The sequence below is a fragment of the Lissotriton helveticus genome, chromosome 10 (genome assembly GCF_964261635.1).
Source record: "Lissotriton helveticus chromosome 10, aLisHel1.1, whole genome shotgun sequence".
In the NCBI taxonomy this organism is placed as follows: domain Eukaryota; kingdom Metazoa; phylum Chordata; class Amphibia; order Caudata; family Salamandridae; genus Lissotriton; species Lissotriton helveticus.
In genome coordinates this window covers 150,436,960-150,457,490 of record NC_136071.1, presented here as the reverse complement: position 1 = coordinate 150,457,490, position 20,531 = coordinate 150,436,960, and the positions used below count along the sequence as shown (strand labels likewise).

General features: G+C 45.3%; 1 protein-coding gene across 3 annotated transcripts in view; it reads left to right on the top strand.

Annotated features, from left to right (window-relative positions):
* SNX8 (sorting nexin 8) overlaps nucleotides 1-20,531 on the top strand; it is a 213,016-nt gene that overhangs the window by 146,146 nt on the left and 46,339 nt on the right. For all 3 annotated transcript variants that reach the window (XM_078664973.1, XM_078664975.1, XM_078664974.1), the window contains exon 5: nucleotides 16,999-17,079. In XM_078664973.1, the coding sequence (XP_078521099.1) occupies nucleotides 16,999-17,079 (81 nt within the window). The remainder of the gene's footprint in view (nucleotides 1-16,998; nucleotides 17,080-20,531) is intronic.

Below are 20,531 nucleotides of genomic sequence, written 5' to 3'. Positions count from 1 at the left end.
TGCTCTTTAAGTATTGCAATCTAAAACACCATGTTCGAGGCATGTGGGCTGCTAAATTCATATCTATTGCCTAGATCGCCGCCTAGTGTTGGGTCCGGATGATTGCACATTGTTGTCCTGGAAGAGTCTTCGAAGTATCACGAGATAGGTGGCTCCTCCCCTGGACTACAGTGCGCATGGGCATCGACTCCATCCCCAGATTGTTTTTTTCCGCCATTGGGTTCGGATGTGATTTCGAAGTCTCCTGTTCGGAATCGATAAAACAACTTCTTTAAGGCCAAAAGGCCTTCGTTACCTCGTCGGTATTGTTCGCGTTCGGTCTCGTGTTCTTCCGACTCTTCGAGTCGGCCTTCTGACGAGTCGAGTAACTCTTCGGACATCGAGGCCCTGTCGTCGCAGCAAGACCCCGACGATACTACGATGGAACGGAGCCCGTTCAAATTTTGCCCTGTGTGCGGTTCGAAGTACCCACACATCGACGTGCATCCTGTATGCAACAAGTGCCTCTCGCCGGACCACAACGAGGCCAACTGTATGGCCTGTTCGAAGTTCAGGTCGAAGAAGACGCTCAAGCTTCGGCGCGCGGCGCGCCTTGAGGCCCGGCGAGCGGCTCCGGCACCGGAAGACATCTTCGACGACCCTGAAGCAGAAGGCTGAAGCCATCATCTGCAGATTCCGGGGAACCCATCGAGGGCCAGGACCTACAGGAAAACGTCGAGGAGGTAGGGGACGTCGAGGAAGTTTATGGGGCCGCGGAAGATAGCTTGGAGGATGAGCTATGCCCCGAAAGTACAATGACTCAGGCTCAGGTCACGGGATCGCCACTCGGCCTTACCCACGACCCTACACCGCAATCCTCGGCCCCGCCTTCTGGCCCGGCTACGGACATGCCAGCGGAGCCGCCATTGAGCATATCGAAACCAAAACCATCGGGTTCGACAACAACAAAGATGGCCGACGCGCCATCGAAACTGAAGACGCCTGCTACGCCATCGACGCCGTCGTCTTCAGTGGCTCCGAAGCCGAAGAGGGCTGTCGAGCCGGCTACGCTACCCAAGGTGGTCAAGGAGCCAACCTCTAAGAAGGTCGTCGAGCACGTTTTGAGCACGGTGGCTCAATCGAAGTCGAGGAAGACTGTCGAACAGCCTCCAGACGCGACTGCCGCGCCAACAGGCAAACGCCCGGTCGAAGCGCAGTCAGCCAAGGGCCCCGAGCCGAGGTCCGGAGCCCCTACGCAGAAACAAAGTACTGCCGATCCAAAGTCGACGGCGTCGGCGCCTAAGGCCGGGAAGGAAGCACGGACCGCTGCGGTCGAGGATGCGTCTGCGCCTCCGGAGACCGAGGACAACTCGTCGACGCTGGGGTCTTCCCATGGTGGCGGACAGAGGTCATCGGTCGCGCCGACCAAACCCTCCGCTTCTTTCACTAGGCAAGTCTCGGACTCCCTCAAAAGGATACGGGAGAAGACTTTGACGTCGACGACTCAAAAGCGGTCGGCTCCACAATCGGTGGAGGCACCGAAAAAGACTTCAACGCCAATCCTCTACACTCTGCCGCCGAAGGTGGCGCCGAAGGCCTTTGCACCCCGGTCGGTGCCAAAGGACTCTGGGGGTTCGGAGCATTCGATGCCAAGTGGACGTTTTGGTCGACAACAAGCGTCTGAAGAGCAGTCTGAGCACTATATCGACGCCGACACGGGAAAATTAACGCTCTATAAGCGAAAAATTACTTCCCAGCCATTGGAATCGTTTGTGATACCTCTAAAGAAGAAAAGGCCGGCACATGACATTCCTGCCCTTGTTGAACCGATTCATCCACAACCTAGGAGGAGTCCAACACCTTCACCCAATGCCTCGGGGGGAAGATGAAGGTGACCAGGATGAGGAGTACAACTTTCCAGATAACAATGACCCTGATGAACAACAGGACTCATGGGTGGACACTGGTGACCAGGGGGACCAACAGGTGGTACAGGACCCACAGGTCTATGGTGTAAGGACATCTCCAACTGAAGACTCAGCAGCATTTAATGCCTTGATTGAAAGAGCGGCTGCAAACCATAAGGTGGACATGCATGCCGACCCTGTGGAAGATGACTTTTTGTTTGACACTTTCTCTGCAGCAGAAAAGACAGTGAAAACACTTCCAATGCTGAAAGGGGTCCTGAAGCATGCCACTGACATCTTCAAGGAACCCACAAGAGCAAGGGTGGTAAACCCAAGAATAGAGAAAAAATACAGACCGGCACCTGGGTACCCAGCATATATACGGGGCCAGCTGCCTCTGGACTCTTTGTTAGTCTCCAATGCCCGCAAGAGGGCGAACTCGCAGACAACGGGTGAAGCTCCTCCCCCAGACAAAGAGTCAAAAGTGCTGGAGGCATCGGGGAAAAGGGTGGCTGCACAGGCAGCCAATATCTGGCGCATATCTAACACACAGGCCCTGTTGGCACGATATGATAGGGCGCACTACGACACCCTAGAGCAACTCCTACAACACCTTCCAGATGAGTTTAAGGAGGCAGCTGAGATGCTAATACAGGAGGGCAAGCTCATTTCAAACGCTGCAATCAAATGTGCGCTTGATGTTGCAGATACAGCGGCTAGAGCGATTAACACTAGTGTGATGTTGAGGCGTCAAGCATGGCTTCGCATCTCAGGGTTCAAGCCTGACATACAGACGACTATACTCAACCAGCCCGTTAATCCTGACAGACTGTTTGGCCCAGACGTCGACACCACCCTCGAGAAGATCAAAAAAGACAATGAGACCGCTAAATCCATGGGGGCGCTTCAGTCTCAGCAATTCAGAGGGAGCACTTTTCGTCGCTCAAGTACCCGTGGTGTTAACAGAGGTCACTTGGCACAGCAGACGCAATTCACCAGAGGTGGCGCGCAATCCTCGTACCCCAAACAGGGTAGAGGGGGTTACAGAGGAAACAGTGCCAAGGGCAGAGGCAACAACAGTTCCCGTTCCTCTGCTACCAACAAACAGTGACTCTCTGTCACTGCCCCCGACCATCCAACACCTGTCGGGGGGAGACTCCAGCAGTTCCTGCCAGTCTGGACGTCCATCACCACAGACAGGTGGGTAAGGAAACTTATCCAGTTCAGTTATTGTTTGGAGTTGACATCCACTCCACCCAACATACCCCCAAGACACCGTCCTATGTCAGCAGAGCACTTGCACTTATTGCAGCAAGAGGTTCTTGTGATGCTGCAAAAAGGCGCAATAGAGCTCGTACCAGTGGAGGAGGAGGGAACAGGGGTTTATTCCCTGTACTTCCTCATCCCAAAAAAGGACGGTTCCCTCAGACCCATTCTGGATCTACGCCCTCTCAACCTGTACATCCTCTCAGAACATTTTCATATGCTAACACTGCAGCAAATTCTTCCATTGTTGAACCAAGGGGACTTCCTAGCAACCTTGGACCTCAAGGATGCTTATTTTCACATACCACTCCACCCATCCCACAGAAAGTACCTCAGGTTCACCATACAAAACAGGCATTACCAGTTCAGAGTCCTACCCTTCGGAGTGACCACTGCCCCCAGAGTGTTCACAAAGTGTCTGGCGACGGTAGCGGCGCACCTCAGGAGACAGAACATACATTTCTACCCTTACCTAGACGACTGGCTCGTTCAGGCAAAGTCGGAACGGCAGTGCGCCGCAGACATGTCCCACACCATTCACCTCCTTCACAGTCTGGGGTTCTCACTGAACTACCCCAAGTCGCACCTTCAGCCAGCCCATGTGCGGCAGTATCTGGGCGCGACGATAAATACCCTGACTGCTATGGCGCAGCCGAACCCGGTGAGGATCGAAAACATTCAGTCGCTCATCCAAAGGTTCAGACCGCAACACTCACTACCAGCGAGAGTGTTCATGCAGTTGATAGGCATGATGGCCTCCTGCATCTTCATAGTCCCGCATGCAAGGTTGCATATGCGTCCGCTCCAAGAATGCTTGGCGAATCAGTGGACACAGGCTCAGGGACAACTGACAGACCTAGTGTTGGTGACCGGTCGGGCATACAACTCTCTGCATTGGTGGACTCCACACAACCTTTGCAAGGGCCGACCGTTCCAGGAGCCTGTGCCGCAAGTCATCATGACGACGGACGCCTCTCTCCAAGGATGGGGAGCTCATGTGCTCCACTACACGGTGCAGGGACTGTGGTCGACGCAGCAACAGAAGATGCACATCAACTATCTAGAGTTGCTGGCAATCTTCATGGCGCTCAAATCCTTCAAAGTACATCTGTGCAACAAAGTCGTGTTGATCCGGACGGACAACATGACAGCCATGTACTACATCCAGAAGCAGGGGGGGACGCACTCTCCACAGCGGTCTCATCTGGCTCAGAGCATGTGGAAGTGGGCCATTCAGAGGAACATCTTCCTCATGGCGGAACACCTCCCGGGCAAGGACAATCAGATGGCGGACCTGCTCAGCAGGTACAGCCATCAAATGCACGAGTGGGAGGTACATCCATCAGTACTCCGCCAGTACTTCCAGCAGTGGGGTCATCCAGAGATCGACCTGTTTGCCACAAGGGAAAACGCAAAATGCCAAAGCTTTGCCGCCAGGTTCCCTCACCCACAGTCGCAGGGCAATGCGATATGGATGAACTGGTCAGGCAGATTTGCGTACGCTTTTCCCCCAGCACCTCTCATACCGCTGGTGGCAAGAAAGCTAAAGCAACACTCGATGACGCTCATCCTGGTTGCTCCAACGTGGGCACGCCAACCATGGTACACCACGTTTCTAGAACTTTCCGTGGTACCGCATCAAAGGCTGCATCTCACACCCAGGCTCTTGACGCAGAACCATGGAGACATTCAGCATCCGGATCCGCAACAGCTCAATCTGGCGATCTGGCTCCTGAGGTCTTAGAATTTGGCTACCTCAACCTGCCTCCAGAATGCATGGACATTATCAGAGAGGCAAGGAAGCCCACTACCAGAGCTTGCTATGCTGCAAAGTGGAAGCGGTTTGTCATTTACTGTACAGAACATCACATTAACCCGCTAGATGCATCAATTCCTAACATCATCTGCTATTTGTTACATCTTTACAAATGCAATCTAGCTTACGCTTCCATTCGGATACACTTATCCGCCATAGCGGCTTATCTCCAAAACAGGCAGCATCTCTCTGTTTTCAGGGTGCCTGCCATTAAAGCCTTCCTGGAGGGACTGAAGCGAGTCATTCCTCCCAGAACACCACCAGCTCCTGTGTGGAACCTCAATGTGGTTCTCACTAGACTGATGGGCCCACCTTTTGAGCCTCTACATTCATGTGAGATTCAGTTCTTAACATGGAAAGTGGCTTTTCTCATTGCTATCACATCTCTCAGGCGTGTTAGTGAGCTGCAGGCGCTCACAATACAAGAGCCATTTATACAGATTCATTCAAACAGGGTAGTGCTCCGCACTAACCCCAAGTTCCTTCCAAAGGTGGTGTCACAGTTTCATGTCAATCAGACTATTGAACTGCCCGCATTCTTTCAAAACCCACAGACTGTAGCGGAGAGAATGCTCCATACATTGGACGTAAAAAGGGCATTGATGTACTACATTGACAGAACACAACAATTTAGAAAGACACAGCAACTTTTTGTTGCCTTCTCAGCCCAGCACAAAGGCAACCCTATTTCCAAAGCAGGAATAGCCAGGTGGATCGTTAAATGTATTCAGATTTGTTACCAAAAGGCTAAACGTACTTTAACGATCCCCCCAAGAGCACACTCCACACGCAAGTTAGGAGCCTCCATGGCTTTCCTGGGGAACATTCCTTTGGAGGACATTTGTAGAGCAGCCACATGGTCTACACCACACACGTTTACCAAACATTACTGTGTAGATGTGCATTCCAAACAGCAGGCAGCTGTAGGACAGGCTGTTCTCAAAACGCTTTTTCAGACTTCTGCAGCTGGCACGGGCAGCCGCCGTTGATGGAGGGACTGCTATGTATTCTATGCAATAGATATGAATTTAGCAGCCCACATGCCTCGAACTGAATATGCTACTTACCAGTATGCATCTGTTCTTGGCATGTAGGGCTGCTAACATTCATATCGCCCACCCTCCTCCCCGGTGCCCGTAGCGGCTGCAGATACTTTCTTGCATTCAATCACTAGCATGGACATCATTTACAATATTTCACTCCATCTCTGACACAATGGCTAAAAACAATCTGGGGATGGAGTCGATGCCCATGCGCACTGTAGTCCTGGGGAGGAGCCACCTATCTCGTGATACTTCGAAGACTCTTCCAGGACAACAATGTGCAATCATCTGGACCCAACACTAGGCGGCGATCTATGCAATAGATATGAATGTTAGCAGCCCTACATGCCAAGAACAGATGCATACTGGTAAGTAGCATATTCAAAAGTCACAATTGCGGACCGCCTCCTCACTGACTACATGCTAGAAAGGGCGACGTCGCTCACGTACCGTAAATTGCTTAATAACTCCCCGGATCCAACACTCCAACTCAAAGGGAAATGGGAAGAGGACGTAGGGGACATGGATGAACATGAATGGAATGCAGCTCTTGGATCCCCCAAAGAGGTGGGCATCTCAGCGCGTATGCGCCTAGTGCAGTTCAAGGTACTGCACAGGGTTTATTACACGAGGTACATGCTACACCGCATACATAGGGCGCCACATCCATATTGCCTCCGTGGGTGTGGGGAGGAGGGCACTTTTTTCCACACTATATGGGAATGTCCCAGGATACAGGAATATTGGAAACAAATACTACGTACGATCTCCCAAACACTGAATCGGTCCCTGCTGCCCGACCCGCGGAGGTGCTTACTTAACATTTGGGAACCCACTGACCTGTCTAGGTATGAACAACTCTGGGTCACGGTGGGGTTAATGATGGCAAAGCGAGACATAGCACAGCGGTGGGGGGTGGCAGACCTCCCGTCCAAATCCCAATGGTGTCTACACATGGATGCGGTGATGGTGACCGAGAGGGCGGTGTACTCCGGTCGAGCCTGCCCGAGGAAATGGAACAAAGTATGGCTGCAATGGAATGGTTACAGGGGGGACATTTGTGATCCTTTAGAAGACGACGAACCAGAGGACTCTGGCGAAGAGGAAGAGGGGGGGTGACCTGGGTTGCAGTGGATGGGCAGGAGAGCGATCGGGGCTATTGCATGCGTCCCCTCTTTCGACATGCTGAATGGGGAGGAGGGTGGACGGAAATGGGGGGTGAACTGGGGCACTAGCACACTGGAGCAAGGGGAGGGAATATGCCTCTCCCGAGAGGAACTGCGTTGACCTAAGTCGGATCGTACTATCATTCCTACTGTTTTAGGTTTGGAGTTTGTTGTTTTTCAAAAAAGACAAAATGCCACCAAAACCACTTCTAACGTTGATAATGCTGTATCGAATGCACTTTTACTGTGTAATATGCTCTACTGGACACTTGACAACTATGTTGCTTTCTTCATTACATTGCAAATTTGAATCATGTCTAACTTACACGATATGGCGGCCGGCCCGTGGGGTTGTAGGCGATCCGCTGTGTAATATGCTAAGTGCAATAAAGGTTTTGGAAAAAAAAAAAAAAAAAAAAGTCACAATTGCACACATACAAATACATGTATAGATCTATCTAAACACATCTATAGCTATGTTTGTCTATCAATAAATATTACACAGAAGCTGTTACCACTATGTAGTTATGATTGATAAAGATTTTTTGGTTTGGGTAGAACTTTGATGCCTTTTGACGAATCTTCACAAAACTTTAGAAGAAAAAGACCTTCCACCTCAGCTCCTTCCTGGAAACTTTTGGGGTGAGTCATGAAGCGGGGGCAGAGAAAAAGGGGGGTGGTCCCAAAACCTATTTTCTCATTTCATTTTTCTATAGGAAAATTAAATCGCAATAATGCAAAAACTACTGAACAAATTTACACCAAACTTGGCAGAAAGGATAATCTAGGTCGAGAAAACGTGCATTTTGTTATTTGGTGTAAATCCTTTTAAGCAGTTTTTGAGAAATTAAGGGTAAACAATATAGAGATTTCACATGGCGGAGGATGCACGGAGCAGACAGATCTCCAGACAAGATCTGATTGGGTGCCACCACATTAACAACGATGTTGTGGCAGCAGAGCTTAATTTGAGTCGGTAGTTTCCGGTGCTCAGCACCAGCACTTAATCATCAACTCAGACGCTTTTCAGGAGCACCAGTTAAGGACACATTAATTTACGGGGAGATGAAGTGATTTGCCCAGAATCACAGGATGTTGAGCCGACGCCAGACTCGAACCAGGTTCCCAAGTTCCAAAGTCAACAGCTCTGGCCATTAGGCAACATCCTCTCCCCACTTTCATGGTTCTGTAGTTGGTTCTGTTTTAGGCGGCGCTAGCAGCAGAAATGGGCTGGTGCAAGCTGCTTCTTGACAAGAGCCCCAGAATAATTTTTTTACGAAAAAGTACCCACTGGGTGGCAGCCATCTTAGGATGAGTCCTGAGTCCTAGAAAAAAGGTTAAACAATGCTATAAGGGGCAGAGTAGGGATACTCTGCCACCCTAGGTTTGGCGGAGGGGTTCCCTGAGGGTCCCCATCCAAAGCCAAAAGCACAACACCTTGGGGCGGGCCAGGGGTTGAGGTGCAAGGAGGTGCTGCATATTGTATGTTTTGGAGAGGAAGGGAAGGGCTCCCCTCCCGGACCCAACTTACTACTTTTTTCCCGAGGAGCCTATCCCTAGAACACTGTTACCATGTCCAGCAGGGATAACCTCTCTGGGAACAGACATTCGTATTTTTGCCCCCTCTCTTATAAGCAGGAAAACTGAGATTGCGATCAGAGAATGTAAAATGCCTGTCCAGAATTTGTGTGTTTTGGGGTGGCGCAGGGTCCCAAGGGCCTGTAAAGACTTGGGGAGAGGGGACAAACTCCCCTTCCCTTAAAATAATAATAAGGCCCTTGAGCACGGGGTTTCTGGGACCTGAAAATGCCCCCTCCCCCAATAATAAAAAAAGATCCTGAACTTTATACAGATAAAGGAATGAAGGGTGCTAAATATGTAGTTATACTGATGTACCTTGCCTTTTTCCCTACCTGAAAATGAAGATATGCCTTGCCAGATCTGCCACAAAGCGGGGACTAAGGAACTCATTAAAATCATGGCGATGATGGAACTCTGTCAGAAAAGCGTAGGAGTTCCCTCCCCTCCTACATTATGGACCTCCTGCTTTATTTTTAAAATCAAGTGGATCATAGTTTCACAACAGTGGTGTCTTCCCTGTCTCTGCCACGGTCAGACTCCTCCGCGGGACTTAAGGGGTCTGGTAGGTTTGCCTTTAAGTCTGCCCACCTAATTTAGATGATATAAAGCAATGGGGTAGCCCAGTCTAGTGCAGAACCTGGGGGTTAATGCTATAAGTAAAACAGTGGTTCTGCCAATCTTCGAAGTCAAAAATTATTTTTAAACAATGATGTCTCTCCAAATGGGATGAGAACAGTCAACAAATAAAAACGAGCACAATGTACCTTATATCCAAACCAAAAAAAATTGTGTAAATTTAATTACGTACATATATTTACATACACACAGAACAGTTCTTTGAAACCAACATTTAGGACGCTTTATTTTTAGGTGTTGATGATCATCCGGGAAAATGAACTAATGATTAATCACTCACTGGGCTGATATTTCTTCTTTTTTCTTCAAAACTTCCCACTGTATTTAGATATCATTTTTCTATGTAGTATATGTCCATGTATCTTGTGGAATGTATTGTGACGTAAATATTTTAATGTTTATGCACTTTAAGTCCTAAATGTTGGTTTCAAAGAACTGTTCTGTGTGTATGTAAAAATATGTACGTAAATAAGTTTACACAATTTTTTTCAAAATACTGATAAAGAAATATATTGTGAAAGGAATTTGAGAGTTTTGCGACTTTTGGTTTAGATAGAAGGTACATTGTGCTCTTTTTCATTTGTTGACTGTTCTCATCCATTTGGAGAGACATAATTGTTTAAAAATAATTTTTGACTTCGAAGAGTGGCAGGACCACTGTTTTACTTATGGGCAGATATACAGCTGTCTTTTACTGCCCGTCACTACCAGGAAAAACCTGAGAGTAAGGGGTACTGAAAAGTGCACAGTGCCCTCTTCACCATGGTAGGAAACTCCCATGGCCAGGGAGGTTTGGGAGGGGTGGGGCAATCATTCTTTTTCCCCCAAAAAAAATCTTGCTTAGGGATTTTCTTTTAGAAAATAAAAAAAGTTGTTGACTATGTCGCCCTTCAAACTTACAATGCATTCACAGCATACATTTCTAAATCTGCAGGCAGCACCTCCGTCAGGGAGGTGGAGTGATTTACTTATTCACCCTAGTGAGGACAGGCTTCCCACCAAGATTTTCATGAATACTGCCACCACAGACTAGTTGTTTGTGTGCATAAGAAAACATCTTGGAGTTTACCCCAAAAATATCCCTTCGTGTAAATGAGTCTTTAAAAACAGATCCAAGCTAATCGCCTCACAATATAGGATTCAATTCAATTCAATTCAATAATCTTTATTTCGTTGCAGTTGCATCATAAAAGATATACAGTTAAAATTCATTAAAATACAATTATATAATATTCAAAAACACAAGTGGGGTATGGAAGGTCTACTTAGGATTACATTACATTATAAGCTCAGTTCATCCCGGTCTACGTCATCTTATTTGTGTCATGGTATTACGGTAAAAAAAATCATCACACATTTTGAATAAATATAGAGTTAAAAATAATCAAACAAATTTCAAGCTAAAAAAACAAATACATTTGTAACCACCATGGCATAAAGTTAAAAGTTACAATGAAATAATAAGAAAATAATACATGGTTGGTATGCCCAACCGTAAAGTTGGGTACTCGGTCAACCTTTGCCTCTAGTTAATGTAACGATCATAATATTGGTTTAAGAGGGTTTCAACAAGTTATATGGTTAAAAATGAAGACCCATTTTCAATCTGATAAAATTAGCAGCGAGAAGAAATCTACTGATGCCAAACACAATTACTTGACTGGTGTCTGTTTTTAAGATTCTACCAGCCTCCTTATAGGAATTCGAACCAATAATGCGTCATAGCGGCACTATCCACTTTTTCCTTGACTTCGCATAACTGGAGCAGAAAAATAATATATGTAAGACATCTTCCCTTGCATTATTAGAGCATAAAGTGCAGAGCTCACTGTTTGTCTTCACCCAACTTTTCTCAAGGGCTTTAGTTCTCAATATTCCATATCTGTATTTTATATACAAGGTTTTTGCTAGTGGCGGCTGTACCTCATCCAAAAATGTTTCAAAATGTGCCACATCTTTAACCATTAAAAAAAATTCAGTTAAGGGGCCATGGATTTTTATGTATGCAGAATCATAACTTGTATAGGACCAGAATGACAATTTAACAATTTTTCTTGAACCCACACTCATAGATTCTGGCTCGCTCCAAAAATGGGCTAGTCCTAGTTTAACTAACCAGGATCTTACATGCTTTAACCAGTAAATTTTGCTGCCACTATCTAGATCCATGACTTCTTTCAACCCGTTTTTATATTCGTTCAGTTCGGGAGTTGTCCATAATCTGACCCACAGCAATAATGGTCTCAGCATTGCATGTTGGTCAGTACGTTTAATATTCAGATCCAAAAGTAGTGGTGTCAGCGGGGTGTTAGTGGGCACTTTTAGTAATCCCCTAAAAAACGTATTCTCAAGGGTTTCAAAAGTCTTCCTGCATACTGGTTCCCATAATTCTGCTCCATATAGTACAGCTGATTGAACCTTGTACCTAAAGATCTCTAAAGCTGGGGTAACTGCCTTGTTCAAGCATTTGTTATGTCTTTTTAAAATTGGAAGGCAGTTTTGTTTGAACACTATTTTCGTTTTTTCTAACTGCGGTCTCCATGCTAGTAGTGAATCAATTAATACACCTAAATATATAAAATTCTGCTCGTGATCTAATTTGTGACCATTTAACATTAGGTTTTTTCTAAAACTTTTGTGCGGGCTCAGTGCCATGTATTTTGTTTTTTTTATATTAATTTCTAACCCTTTAAGATTGCAATATGATTGGAACCTTTCTAATAAATTCTGGAGACCCCGCGGTGTTTGTGAAATAAGGATGGTATCGTCCGCAAAAAGGAGGGACGGAACCCGTTCACCCCCCAATCTAGGTGAATCATTATCACACTTCTCCATGTAGGACGGGATGTCATTAACAAAGAGGGAGAAGAGTGTAGGAGCCAGCACGCACCCCTGGCGTACTCCCCTTTTTATAGGGATAGATTGTGAAAGTTCCCCGTTTGGGCCCCACCTAACCTTAGCGTAATTCTCCTTGTGGAGACCCATCACTAAATTTAACAAATCCCCTGGGAGACCCTGGCATTTCAAGGATTCCCATAGTAGATCTCGGGGGATAAGATCAAATGTTGCTCGTAGGTCAACAAATGCCACATACAAGTGGCCTTTGCGAATGATGACGTATTTCCAATACAAGCAGCATAACCTTAGTACCTGGTCTATGGTTCCTGTTCTTTCTCTGAAGCACGCTTGATATTTTGTTAAAACTGATTCTTGTTCCAACCATGCATTAATACGGTTTAATATGTGCCTGGCATATATTTTTGGGGTTATATCTAAAAGGCTTATGGGGCGATAGTTAGCGGGATCGCTTCTGTCTCCCTTTTTAAAAATTGTGATAATTTCTGCGCCATTCCATGTATCCGGGATTGGTTCGCCAGCCGCAACTGTATTGCACAGATGATTTAAATATGGTGCCCATACAGCCAAGTCATGCTTAAAGAGGTCACCTGGGATTTTGTCAAGACCAGGGGTCTTCCCCTGTTTGACCGAGTTAATTGCTAGCTCTGTGTCCTGTAAGTTAAAAACTACCTGTGGATGTGCATCATCTACAAAAGGTAGAGCTCTCTCTTCCTGCACTACTCCCCCAGGCCCTTGCGCCGCATATAGGTTAGTAAAGTGGTTTTTCCACGTTGCCTCATCTAGGAAGAACTCTCGGGAGCCTTTCTCTCTTTTATTTCCCTTAGCTACTATTTCCCAGAATAACTTCTGGTCCTTTGTCTTAGCTGCTGACAACATACTGGACCAGAGTTCTTCGTCCCAGGAAGGCTTTGCTTTTGCCAGTACTATATTATATAATTTCCTTTTTTCTTTTACTTCTAGAGCACCCTTTGTTTTAAGTCCATCAATCAGTATGGATTTTGCGACACGGCATTCTTTACTAAACCAGGGTTTGCCAGCAGGCACTGCATTCACTACACCAGTCCCTTTTTTTGGGCATTTTTGTCATAAGTTCTAATAGTTTGTTAAAAAAGGCTTTGTGCAGTTTAATAAATTCACCTGATTCGCATTCAACAGGGTTATATGAATCAAATGTATTTGCAAGAGAACAATTAATATTGACCAATAACTCTTCTTTTCCCAAGATATATGCCCATTTCACAGACCGTCGATTATTGCTAAGAATAATGTTGTCTTTTGTGGGTGGTTGTATTTGGCTTTGACCTCCCTCGCTAACTTCCGACCCCTTTAGTAAACTCTGTAAAAAGCTAGTTTCAAGGGGGCGGTGATCGCTATCAAATCTTTACTTAACCCTCAGGTCTTTTGTATATGGCCATAGATCAAATGAGACAATATCATAATCTATTTTACTTTCACATGTACGCCTCTTGAAAGTGGGTGCTTTCGGGCTATCAGATGGCAGGCGCCCATTACATGCCCTCAGTCCTTGACTTGTGAGTAACCTTGTAATCTGAAGAGCTAGGGTGGTTCCGGCAGCCGCCCCATTACTAACTAAAGAAGGTATTCCATTAGCAGCATCCTCTTCTTCATACAATTTATACATGCCTATAATAGGTTTGAAATTACAATTCATGTCCCCACATATAATTACACTTGCTTCTGGACCCAACGTGTCCATAAGAGTCTCTAATTATCAATGCATGATGACTCCTTGTAGGATGGACATGGTCTATTGTAGACATTAATAAGATAAATCACCCTTTTATCATCAGTAGTAATTTCCAGGCCCAGTAAATCAAGAGAGTAAATATTTAAATTTTTTATGCCGATATTAATAGATACACTGACCCATATTAATAAACCCCTTGAGGCCCGTCCTCTGGTTGATGGAACCGCGTCTATCTGATATGTTTTATATCCAACTCTGTGTATTTGGTTTGTAGCCCAAGTTTCCTGCAAAACGCAGATATCAAAGGTATTCATGTAATTGTTCCATTCAGGGTCACCTGTTTTTGTACTCACTCCTGCTACATTCCATGAGACTACTTTGACTAAAATTAACCCTTCGTTTGTGCCACTACTACTCGATGGTGGAGGTGTAGTTGTGCTTCTAATTGCCCCTATTCGAGTACTGTCATACCTACCCACTACTAGTGGGTCTGTACAGACTGTTCCTGTCTTTAAGACTATGACCTCATCTACTGTACCGTCACTTTGGGGCTGATCTGTAGTGTCAGTGATCCACATTTGAACAACTGCCTGGTTTGTACTAGGACGTACTACTCCTTTAGTGTCCCTGATTCCTACCACTTTTAAATTGGGTACTCTGATATTCTAGTACCTGTTCTACAGTCTCTTGGCGTGGTGACAATGATGGAAGAGGGGGAAGGGTGTCTTGCAGTCAATCAACTGCTTCTAAGCAATTAAAGCGATTGTTGATGGAAATATAATCTAAATGTAGTGGCGGCATTAACCAGCCTCCACCTCGTGGCCCTAGATGAGAAGTGGCCTGGTGGATAGAAATAAGTCAGTTGAAAAGGACGAATAGTGGTGCCTAAACTAGGGTACCTCCATTTGCAGATATGTTTCACTACTCTAGGATTGTCAAAATTGATTACTATACAATCCCCGTTTATATTTTTTGCCAAATACCCCACCCAAGGTACTCGCCTGATGGTAAGGATTCTGCCCATCATATGCGGGGGTAGTGGTCTATTTACATCCAACCATTGAACAACCCTGTTCCATAGGGTTGCAGAGGTTTCTACCTCATGTTTGCCCAATTCCGGCACTCCAGCCAGAATAACCACAAATGGGCAAACCTCTGGTGGGAGATTAATGGTCTTTGTAGTGTTTTCTGCGTTATAATTTTTGCCATTACTATCCTGTGGTGCCCTATTTTTATTTGGCTCACTTATTTTGGGTTCCATTACATCCTTGTCTTTGATTGCCTCAGAAATCCCCTCAGTAATTTTCGGTACCGGTGGGTCCTTCGGTGCCGCTGATGCCTCTGCAGTTTTAGTGACCTTGGCCTTCGGTAGTGTATGAGGTGCACTCGGGTTGACATTTTTTAGGGAGGATTCAGCGATGCCCTTGATGTCCCTCTCAATCCGTTTTAGATAGGTCTCTACCTTGCTCAACCTCTCCTCAAGTGGACGTAATAAGAGTTTTAGTGTGTCAAAAATAATGTTTGACTCAATGTTCGCAATCCCTTCCTTAACCCCTTTAGTTAAGTGGCCCCCTGTCGGTTGTATCGTGTCCCCATGGTCTAATGCATCATGCTCCGTGTTTGTGCTATCACTGATAATAGGTATTTCCATGATGCCAGGGCTTGTTGTAATATTTTTAGAACCCTTATTTTTTTTCCTTCCACCATGTTTAATCGGTGGGCCCGGTTTAACCTTGGGAATGGTCCCTGTATTAGCTCCTTTCTGTTGTCTGTTATTGTGCACCTTGGCAACATTGGGGACAGTGGGCAATTTGTTTGGTGAAAGTAAGAGTGATTCTGAAACAGTAGAGGAGATCCCATCTGTAACATGTAGTGCATCACTATTAATTTCCTGCAATTGGATTATTTCTAAGATGGGTGAAACATTAACTCCCCCATTAGGTAGAACTCTGCCCAAGGAAACAGGAGTTTGTGCGTTGGCTATTTGGCCTAGTGAAGATCATCTTGCAATGGCCAGTTCCTGGGAAACCCGTCTCTCCATGATGACAATACTTTCATCAACAACAGAGTTCATCTTTTTAATGAATTGGTCCATTGCTCCAGTGAATGCAACAGTGTCAGTTTTCCCTTTAACCTCCTTTGTTGGCATTGTTCATAAGCCAGTCAGAATTGGGAATTAATAATAAATTTAAAAAACAATTAAATCCTAGCTACTCACGAAACAAAGTTTTTGGGGATGTTAGTGGGGTGGCCCGTCCCGGCCTCTGCCGGTCTTGAACGGGCTTAAACGGGCCCGCCCTTGGCCCGGGCTTCGCTCGCGTCCCGCGAAGCGGGCCTCTGCGCTGGCTTTAAGCACCTCCTGGTGCGGGCGCGTCGTCAGCGGTGCGCACTGCAGCTGAGCCTGCCGGGAGTTGTGGTCCCGGGGCGGCGGCGCGAAGACTGGTGCAGCTGACTCTCGGCCGGTGGCGGTGTGGGTTCTTCGTCTCCGTATGCCCCCCAGTGACTCTTGGCGGTGGCGGCGTCCCAGAAAGCTCGCTCCCGTCGCACACGGCTTTTAGCTGGGCTCGCAATGTTCCGGCCCAGACTCAATGTCTTCCGCAGGCTCACGATAAGGCTTGGGCCTCAGTCGCTTTCAGGATGGGCTGTTATTAGCGCAGTGCCTGTCGGAGGAGGTCCGCCAAGACAGAGGGCGCAAGAGAGCTAAACCAACTCTATGGATATTGTTGTACTGACTGACTATATACTGGAAAACAGTTTTTGAAGGAAAGTAACATTTCCATTTATTCTTTAGATCTGCATGTCAGTTCAAACTTAGTGGGTAAGCTGTGGCTACTCAAAAAAAACAACAAAAAAAACAATCTTGAACATGTTATTTTAATATATTCCAGTATTTAGAAAACCCATAGATAAGGGCTTAACGGTATCAAGTGATTTAAATTAAAAAGAAACAGATGTGGGAGGGGCAAGGCATGGAGTGTGCACTGCAATCAAAATTGCTATTCATGGAAATATTTTTTGTGGTTTTATCTTTTTACAGGAAGTTCAGAACAATATGCGGGAATCTGCACGAGCAGTAGGAGATGAATTCATGACTTGTAAACTTGCCACCCGAGCCAAGGTACCACTCTTCTACTGCCAAACATATTTGCTGATTTTAAAATTCTTCCATCTAGGAATGTCTGATATTCACGTTTCACCACTTTTTTAATAGCACCAGAAGTACACGTATTTGGTAACCAAAACTTATTTAAAATACTTTTCTTTATTTCATGATGTATCCCTGCTTCAAAAAGTGAAAGTGGCCTCTCTTCATCCAATCACTAGGTTGTTCTCCTTCCTATCCATTCTCTTACAGAAACACAGCACTCGTGCAAAAACAGAGCAAACACATTTTCACCATTTTTAATGTAATATCGAATGATTCTGCTTTACTCCGTATCACAGAAAGATTTTTGCACCAGCGCACAAACGAAGCAAACAAATGGGGAAAACTTATACAACATGCATTGCTTATTGGTAATTTTAAATGAGTAATAAATGTATCAGAAAATACATCCTATTTTAGGAAAACCCTTTTGTGATTGCTTTTATTACTTTACTCCCATCAGTTACCATTGATTGGCTCTGTCACTGTCACTTACTTGCTTCTTATTTAACGGCTTTCCTTGTCCCAGCTTGTCCATCCCGTTTGTCCCTCCTTTGGAGTAAATAGCCTCTGCATTATCTCTCTCTGATTGGTTGGCCTTCTGCTGCTCGCTTTTAGAGAACTACTTGTTCCTCTATGCTCAAGCACTCTATGAGCATTCATGTGTTTTCCAAGCTGTCTCCCTTGTGTCCTTCTAAACTCGTCAAATACCTACCCACATGCTCCATGTTGCCGTCTCCATCTGTTGCAACCTCCTTCGTGGGTACTTTTCCCTTAGTAAAACTATACTCCCCTGTTCTCAAAGTTGCTACCTAGCTCAAGGACTTCCCTACCTACCCCCATGCTGCTTTACTTATATGCTGCTTTTACTTCACCCTGCCCACCCCATTGCTTCCCCTAATGCTTAATTTGTTTTTAAAATGTGCCACAGCTCTGATCAGGAGGCCCCTGCAGCTTGCAGCACCCATTGACCCTGCCAACGCTGCCAATGATAGTAACAACACAACCACTAACCATCACTCTTGTCCATGTGTGACATTTCAGACTACCCAAAGCTATAAGAATAGCTTGGGTGGCAAGTAGTATTAACTGTTAATGTATATTTAATTATTAAACACTGCTTTTATGCTCGTCTCAAAACTAGACCGGCATAATGATGCATGCATGCGCCTACAAAATCTTAACTTTTTCCTGTTTGATTTAAAAAAACACAAAAAAATACTTTTGGTCATGCTCCACATACTCTTGCTAATGTGTACAGCAGTGGTCCTTAAGTTTCCAAACTCTATAGACTCCCACTTAATCATTACGGGAATCCGGGAACCAACACTAAATCATTATTGGAATCCGGGGGCCCTACTGAATCATTAATAGAACCAGGGACCACGGCTGAAGTAATGTTGATGATTTGAACCTCAAAACAACACAAAAAAATACAGAAACAAGCAGTTATCAAACAAATACACAAACTATGAACTATTTCATTTAATTCACAACCAATGTAAAAAAAAAAAAATCATGGAAAGTTTGAAGCTGTGTAAATTTCTAAATTGAACTGAGACAACCCATCGTCTAGAATATGTTCTGTGAGCTGCATTTGCACGTGTTCCATGAATCAAACTGAGGACACAAGCTTAATTTTTACCATAGAACTTCAGATTCTGTAATATTGATCGCTTATTTTATGCAATGCTGGATGAGGTAATGGTGTTCCGTCCTTGGAATGTACGTTCTTGTAACTTAGTGAATATATATCGTTAGAATGTTATACTTTGAATATTGTCGTTACTCAACCATGTAGCCTGTTACATAAAATTTACAAGAAGCAACCTACTGTCTCTACGTTCTTACTACAAATTTCTGGCTACGAGAATATTTGGGTCATTTGATCTCGCAAGAAGGTATCAGCTCCAGGCCAGGTTTAGTGTTGGCCATTGTTAATGCGCCACCCCCCATCGGCATAACCTTAGTGAAATCTCTTTTGGGTTTGTGCCAGTATTACTCTAGATTTATCTCCGATTTTGTGACCAAAGTACGTCTCATCAGCAACTCATTAAAGAAATGTGTCAAATGTGTGTGGTGCAATGACTGTAAGGAGGCTTTTGACCTAGTTAAGTCCATGTTGGGAAACAGCAAGGCTCTAAAATCTTTTCATCCTGGTTATCCCTGCTGCATTACCGTGGATTGCAGCCAGGTAGGGATAGGGGCAACTTTGATGCAACAAATAGGAAATATTGAGAATACTGTGGTGTTTGCTTCAAGAGTGTTGAGAGCGGCAGAGCTACAATACTCTGTAATTAAAAAGAGCTCTTCGCATGCTTGTGGGTCATACGAAAAGTTTGTCCATACGTTTCCTGTTGCAAACTGACCACAAGCCCCTTGTCAGCATTTCGAGAGGTGGTGTGAACAAGTGTTGCACCACCAGGATTCTAAGGATGGTCACCAAGCTTCCCAGTATCATTTTGATGTGACCCAGATTTCAGGAGGTAAGAACGGTCGAGCGGATTTTCTTTCTCATTTCCTCTTGGAATCGATGAACATGATGAAATTCAGTGCAGTGACCTTCTCGATGAAGACTGTGAGGATTATTTGATTGCAACCTTAGAGATACCGGAGTTAAAAATGTTTTCAGAAAAGGACTGGTTAGCTCCTTTTGGTACTGACCAGGTTCTGCAGCATGTGTGTGAACTAGTCAAGACTGGCTGGCCCAGTGAAAAAGTCTTGTCTCCCCTGCTTCATCCTTACTGTACGGATAAGAGGGAAATTTCTTTAGAAAATGGCATGCGTTGCGATCAGATAAACCCATTCCTCCTCTTACTTTCAGACATACCGTCATTAAGAAGTTCCATGAGGGTCACTTGAGAGCAACTCTAACCAAACGTCGTGTCTGATAGACTTTCTGGTGGCCAGGCATGGACACTGAGATTGATGGATGGGTTAAACTAAGCATTGACGTTAGGGGACCTTATGACTCTCTACCAGGAGGTTCCAGATATATTCTAGTGCTCATGAAATATGCCTCTAAATGGCCTGAGATCAAGATGGTGAGAGAGCCCAATGCCAGCAATGTAGTAAAGTTTCTTAAGGAAGTCTTCATGAGGGAAAGTTTCCCTGAAGTTCTTGTATCAGATAATGGCACATAAATTTGTAAGTAGCGAGGTGAGTGTGTTTCTTGAATCCTGCGGGACCCACAAACTAATGGACTTATTGTGGGGGAATGTATCAAGTGGGTTAAGATTGGAAACATGATGTGTACATTGCTTTGAATAGCATGATTTTGTTCTACAGAATTATCTCCCATTCGTTCACAAAGGCGACTCCGTTGGAGTGCCTGAGAGGGAGAAGGGTGAATACCAGGTTCAGACCAGATTGCATGTCGAAATGGCTCAAATTTGATTCTGACATTAAGCATTTAAAATCCGTAG